General features: G+C 40.2%; 1 protein-coding gene across 1 annotated transcript in view; it reads left to right on the top strand.

Annotated features, from left to right (window-relative positions):
• The first annotated feature begins 4,712 nt into the window (after positions 1 to 4,712).
• Positions 4,713 to 7,500, top strand: part of LOC123513528 (ADP-dependent glucokinase-like) — an 11,023-nt gene continuing 8,235 nt past the window's right edge. Inside the window, 3 exon segments of the mRNA XM_045270785.1 lie at positions 4,713 to 4,848; positions 6,668 to 6,779; positions 6,782 to 6,860. Coding sequence (XP_045126720.1) covers positions 4,720 to 4,848; positions 6,668 to 6,779; positions 6,782 to 6,860 — 320 coding nt within the window. The 5' untranslated portion in view covers positions 4,713 to 4,719.

Raw genomic sequence — 7,500 nt, 5'->3', positions numbered from 1 at the left:
TTTCTTCTTCTTCTTCTACTACTACTACTGCCACTACCATTACTACTAGTCCACACACACACACACACACACACACACACACACACACACACACACACACACACAGCCCTGCACCCACCACTGTCCTGCCACCAGCCACCCATGCCAGTTTATTGATATTTGCATGTTTCTGTGAAGATAGATAGATAAATAGGTAGAGAGATAGATAAGCAGGTCATTTGATAGGGTGGTAGATAGGTAAATGAACAGATAAACAGATGGATGGATAGGTAGGCAGATAGATAAGTAAATAGATTCGTAGATAGATAAGAAAGACATGCATGGGAAGACGTATATATTCCTGTACTTATTATCAAATCACCCTGGTATTGTGTATATGGTGAGAAATACTCATATTATCAAGAAGTGACAGAAATAGAGAATGTAAGAAATATCATAGTCTGCCTTTGAGACACCTCGTTTTTCTGTTTCCCCGCGGGGGATGCAAACACTCGCTGCACAACAACATACAATTTGATACTTGCTGCTTTGACAAATAACCAAAGCTGGACACGACAACGAACACAAACATGTCACAATAACCAATCAATCGATGTGTGACATTTGTACAAGCATACCATCTCATTAGTAAGAGCAAAGACAGTACAGAAGAAAGACTGGAAAGCTTGCCATTCAACATGTACAAAACTTTGACGCCAAACAGTTACCAAATGCCACCAGAATTTTGTTTTTCGCGCGCCATCTATCGTCTGGACGAAGCACTAACCCTGAGCTGCCAGATGTAGCTAGTAATACTATTACCATTACGTGTGTGTGTGTGTGTGTGTGTGTGTGTGTGTGTTTTTCCCTACTTTCATACTGGCATGCGTACAAGCACATACATAGGCATTCACTCAGGCAAAACAACTTTACTATTTATACATATGGGTACAAAACATGATTTATAGTGGGCCTTTCGGCAACTAATGGGGCCCGCAGATGGCAGCTGCGTTGCCCCGCGTTACGGCAAGGCTGATGCGTTGCCGCAGCCAACCTGTCTCTCGAGGCTCCCCGCTGCGTTGGGTGATTCTTCTGCCAATATCATCCAGTAAGTCATTGAAGTCTGGCCCGAGCACACCGCTAGTCTCCACAGCAAGCGGTGAGAAATCATACCTCCGGGCCAGGTCCTCGTAGCGATGGCGCTTGCGATGTTCGGCGGCGCGAGCCACTGCCCCAACAGCCAAGGCACAGTCATTAATGTGGGTGCTGCAGAAGGTGTTTACGCAGGTGGCATCCCACATCAATTGTGTGTGTGTGTGTGTGTGTGTGTGTGTGTGTCTATATATATATATATATATATATATATATATATATATATATATATATATATATATATATATATATATATATATATATATATATATATATATATATATATATATATAGAGAGAGAGAGAGAGAGAGAGAGAGAGAGAGAGAGAGAGAGAGAGATAGATATATCACTTATACACACTCGTGTGTGTGTGTGTGTGTGTGTGTGTGTGTGTGTGTGTGTGTGTGTGTGTGTGTGTGGAGGAAATATGAAAAATAAAAAGGGTCAAGTTCCAAACTTTATTGCCACAAACCATATGACAAAATAATCTGGGGAAAGAATAGAATCAGTGTTAAGAGACGCATCACTGAAAACATTTTCATTCAAATTTGAGTATTTTTATTTGAAGGTATAAGTGGGCCTTTATGGTGTCAAAATATCGCCTGTTCTCTTTTAAGCGTGAAATCAATCCATTGAGTGAAATATGTGGACTTTGAAATGGTGTTTGGTGGTGTTGAACAAAACTCTTATTTTTCTATTTTATTTGCTCACGTTTGTGCTTCTCGGTGTAACTCGCTGTAGAATGCCTTAAAAGATAGCTCGGACTCCCTGAGAGGTGATAAAATACTCGCCAAGTGTAAATGGCTTGACTTGACAAACATTCGGCCGTGGCTTCGTTTCTTCAAAAAGTAATTTTTGAATTGAAATGATTTACGTAATTTGGCCGAGTCACCCCCGCTCCCGTTCTCTGTGATGACCACAGCCCCAGGCTGGCGCCTCTTTTCCAACTCCCAGTTCGTCAATATTTTGCCTAATATCTAGTGATTTCTACGTGTTTTGGTGTGTTTCTAGGCTCTGGTGAGTAGATAGTAGTAGTAGAAGGAAGAAGGAAGAAGAAATAAAGGAGGAGGAAGGGAAAAGGAGGGGGAAAAGTAGGAAGAGGAGGAGCAGGCAAGCCACAATACTTGACTCTCCCTCCACTTCCTCAATATTTTGCTTAATATCTCGTGTTTTCTAAGTGTTTTGATGTGTTTCTAGGCTCAGGCGTGTAGATGGAAGCAGTAAAAGGAAGGAAAAAGAAGAAAGGAAGGAGGAAAGCGAAGAAGAAAGGAGAAATAGAAGTGAAAGAGGAGGAGGAGCCAAGCCGCAATGTTTAGGTAAGTCTCCCTCGTAATGTTGCCGTTCTTTATAATGCATTTTGGTGTTTTGAGGTATATTTGAGGTGTTTTAAGTGTGTTTGGTAGTGTTGCAGAGTGTTTTGGGTGTTATAAGTGTGTTTTGGGTGAATTTTGTGTGTTTTCAGTGTGTGTTAGAGGTTTTGTGTATATTTTACGTATCTTGAGTGTGGTGTTGGGGTGTATTGGAGTATTTGGGTGTGTTTGAGTGCATATTTTAAGAGGTTGTGTTAGGTTTTGGGTTAGTTTGGAGTGTTTTAAGTTACTTGGGTGTGTGTAGGGGTGATTTTGGTATATATTGGGTGTTTCTAGTGAGTGTTGGGTGTTAGGAAGTATTGTGAAGTGTTGCGTGGTGTTTTGAGTGCGTTTGGGAATATTTTTGAGTGGTTTGGGTGTGTGTGGAATGTCTTGGTGTAGATTTGGTGTTTTGAGGTGTTACATGGTGTTTTGAATGTGTTTTTTGTTTAGTTTCGAGTCATTTAAGTGGTCTGGGTGTGTTTTGTGGTGTGTGAGGGCTGGTATTGGTGTATATTTGGTGTTTCTAGTGATTTTCAAGTGTTTGTTGGTGTTTTGAGGTGTTGCATGGTGTTTTGGTGGTTAGTGTTGAGTGTTTGAAGTGGTTTTGGTGTGGGTGGTGGGTGATTTGGGTGTATATTTGATGTTTTTAGTGAATTAGTGCGTTTGTTGGTGTTTGGAGATGTTACATGGTGTTTTTGAGGGTGTTTGAGGTTGGTTTTGAGTGTTTTATGTGGTTTTGGTGTTAACTGTGTGTTTCTAGTGAGTTGTAAGTGTGTTTGTTGGTGTTTGGAGCTGTTGCGTGGAAGCAGTTTCCTAAGTGACGTTTTAAGCTGGTTTCAATAATTCTCGAGTCTTGACCGATATGGCAGGGTCGGCAGAGTCTCATATTGATAATTACCTTAACCCACTTCAGTAGCATGACGTGTTTTGATATTCATTCTGGTGACTATTTGGTGATTTTATACAGCTTCAGAAACTCATGTGGGGGATTAAAATAGTGCAGATTTTAGCCATTAATCTTCTGCCCTCCATAGACTCTTCCTAATGTCAATAAAATGGTCTAATGGCACACAAAACTCATGGTAAAAATGCTTCCCGGTACTGAAGGGGTTAAACTGAACATTCTATTAAGTATCTGTGTGTGTGTGTGTGTGGGTTTAATGTACACTACCTAAGCAGATCATTAGAATTTAAATGTTTACAAATACCTCGTGTGAGTGGTATATATTAAAGTGAATTACGTACGTTGGGCAATCTTAGTCATTATACATTCAGGTGATCAGTGGAGCGTTGCTAATGGAGTGTCGATCTCGTCTTGTGATGTCGATTGTTGGTATTTAACCCCTTCAGTAGCATGACGCGCTTCCCTATTCATTCTGGTGACTATTTGGTGATTTTTTACAGCTTCACAAACTCATGTGGGGGATTAAAATAGTGAAGACTGTGGCTATTAATCTTCTGCCCTCCATAGACCATTGCTAATGTCAATAAAATAGTCTAATGGTACACGAATCTCAAGGTAGAAATGTGCTGCATTATTGAAAGAGTTAAAATAGTGAAGACTGTGGCCATTAATCTTCTGCCCTCCATAGACCCTTCCTAATGTCAATAAAATGGTCTAATGGTACACAGATCTCAAGGTAGAAATGTGTCCTAGTACTGAAGAGGTTAAAGGGAGAAAGTACTCGTGTGCATAATGAATAGTGGGTGGAGAAAGTTGCCATGGCGGGACAGAGAGTAGCGAGCTGCGGCCAATCACAAAGCTGTACTAATAACAAAAACACATAGAGCTTCCTTAACCCACTATATTATAAGAAAAAAAAAGTAAAGAAAAATACAAATAGATGAATAAACACAATCAAAGCAGATAAAAACAACCCACATTGAGAAACAAGAGGATAAAAACGTGTGTGATAAGAGATAGACAACGGAAACTAAACGCTCTCCTCGGCATTCTCGCCCCGCAGTGCTGCCAAATATAGGGAAATTACTTTATCTTAGAGTAATTTGAGCACTATCAATATAACACTATTTCACTTCATGGTTACATTATTCCATCACCGTATATAATAACACAAATTTCCTTTAATATACAAACATAAAAATTCCCTTTAGTAACAAGATATTGAAGAAAAACAGGGAAATTTTAAAGCAGCCAGGGTAATTTTTAGGGTAAAATTATCAAGTCTACCCGGCACACTACTTGACTACTATGTACCCTCAGTGCTCGACGAGATGGCGAAAGGGAAGGTGGTGTCGGTGTTCTCTCTAGTCATCATAGGAGTGGCTCTGTGGCTTCATAGGGACGATGGCAGCTCTGTGTTGAAGCAGAGACTAGAGCAGGTGCTGAAGGCGATGCTGGAGGTGAGGCAACCCTTAACAAACCTCTAATTAATGCGGGGGAATTTAAATAGCAAAGGATTTATATTTGTGTTAATCTTCCTCGTTCATGTTTTTCATTATTTTTTGTTGTTGTCAATTTTGTGTTTTTTTTGTGTGTATTGGTTTGTTTGTGTGTATGTATCTCTCTCTCTCTCTCTCTCTCTCTCTCTCTCTCTCTCTCTCTCTCTCTCTTATGTAATAATTTTAGTCTTCTCTTCGTCTTATTTGTTTGTTGATGCTTCCTGTCCTTGAGAGAGAGAGAGAGAGAGAGAGAGATGTCCTGTGTGTGTGTGTGTGTGTGTGTGTTATCAGTCAGCCCTTCTCTGGGTCAAGCATTGCACAAAAAATAAGGCAGAGTCATTATCAATATTTATCTGTCTCGTGACCCGCCGCATGTCTGTCTGTCTGTATGTATGTATGTGTGTGTGTTGTGTGTGTGTTTATCTATCATTCTATCTGTCTATCTATGTCTGTCTGTCTGTCTTTGTCTATCTCTATCTGTGTGTGTGTGTGTGTGTGCGCATACCACCACCACCACCACCGCCACATGTGTGTAAACAAGACAAATGAATAAAACTGTTTACCTTAACAAGTGTTTTGGAGTGATGGGTGAAGCCAGGATTACCTTTGCTAACTACACACACACACACACACACACACACACACACACACACTTATCATTATGTGTACCATTAACCATTACTCTCTCTCTCTCTCTCTCTCTCTCTCTCTCAAGGATGATATTGTGGCTAATCTGTGTGTGTGTGTGTGTGTGTGTGTGTGTGTGTGTGTGTGTCCTTGCATATGTAGCCTTTCTGAGTTTTACGTATCTTATCTTTTGAAGTAGTAGTAGTAGTAGTAGTTAGTGGTGTTAATAGGTTATCAGTGTTTATTGTTACTGCTGCTGCTGCTACTACTACTACTACTACTACTACTACTACTACTACTACTACTACTACTACTACTACTACTACTACATTAATGCAAGAGTTAAACACTATTTTAAAAACCTAACCTAATTTAATCTAAAAATAAATAAAGAAAAGAAAATGAAATAAAATAGAATAGAAAAAATAAATAAAGCAAAATGGCCTAACCCTTCCTAACCCAACCTAACCCTCCTAACCCAATCCTAACCTAACCTAACCTTTTTAAACCCTTCCTAACCTAATTCTAACCTAACCTAACCTTTCCTAACCCAACCTAACCTTTTCCTAACCTAACTGTCCCTAACCCAACCTAACCCTTCCTAACCCAACCTAACCTCCCTAACCTATCCTAACCTAACCTAACTCTCCCCTAACCTAACCTAATCTCCCTAACCTATCCTAACATAACCTAACTCTCCCTAACCTAACCTAACCTAACCTAACCCAACCTAACCCTTCCTAACCTTCCCTAACCTATCCTAACATAACCTAACTCTCCCCTAACCTAACCTACCTCCTTCCTAACCTAACCGTCCCTAACCTAACCAAACCTAACCGTCCCTAACCTAACCTAACCTAACCCTTCCTAACCTAACCTTTCCTAACCAAACCTAACGTGACCTAACCTAACCTAACCAAACTCTACCCTAACCTAACCTACCTCCTTCCTAACCTAACCTTCCCTAACCTATCCTAACCTAACCTACCTCCTTCCTAACCTAACCTACCTCCTTCCTAACCTAACCGTCCCTAACCTAACCTAACCTACCTCCTTCCTAACCTAACCGTCCCTAACCGTCCCTAACCTACCTCCTTCCTAACCTAACCGTTCCTAACCTAACCGTCCCTAACCTAGCCATCCTCGCACACAGGTAGAGGAGCGTCATCCAGTAGGTGAGGTGCGGATAGCTGTCGGCTACGGAGCTTGTCGGGATGTGTTCGTGCAGGGAGGCAAGCTGCTGGGCCCCCTCCCCTCCCCGCCCCGCACCACCACTCTCGCATCCACTCTCTACACCAGCTGAAGGAGGTGTATGCGTTCTTCTTCACCGCTGGGTCTGCCGCGGAGTGAGTAGAAAAAACAAGAAAAAAACAAGAAAAGAAGAAAAAGAAGAAAAAAAACATGAAATAGGAAAGAGAGCAATAAATGAGGATTAGGTTAGGTTAGGTTAGGAAGGGTTAGGTTGGGTTAGGAAGGGTTAGGTTAGGTTAGGAAGGGTTAAGAAAGGTTAGGTTAGGTTAGGTTTTAATATAATTTTGTTTGTGGTTTGGTTACGTTGAGGAAAATAAATAAATAGGTTAGGTTAGGTTAGGTTAGGACAGGTTAGGTTAGAAAAATAGATAAATAGATGAATTGATAAGTAATAGGTTAGGTTAGGTTAGGTTAGAGAAAAATAGATAAATAGATGAATTGATAAGTAATAGGTTAGGTTAGGTTAGAGAAAAATAGATAAATAAAAATGTTATATTAGGTTAAAAATACTGAGCCTGACCGCTGCTTTGTTTATTTAGAGTTCAGTTACGTTGAAAAAAAAAATCAATAAATAAATAGGTTAGGTTAGGTTAGGTTAGATAATTAATTGTAAATATCCACTCGTATTAATTGTACATATATTGCAAATCTTTACCCATTGATCTAGCTCTCCTGTTGTGCTGTGGAAATGTTTCATATCTCTCAATAGTGCTGTGTAGTGATACAGAATGATAC

Source organism: Portunus trituberculatus, chromosome 1 (assembly GCF_017591435.1).
Source record: "Portunus trituberculatus isolate SZX2019 chromosome 1, ASM1759143v1, whole genome shotgun sequence".
Lineage (NCBI taxonomy): Eukaryota > Metazoa > Arthropoda > Malacostraca > Decapoda > Portunidae > Portunus > Portunus trituberculatus.
Note: the sequence above shows the minus strand (reverse complement) of the source record. Positions and strands in the feature narration are given on the sequence as shown.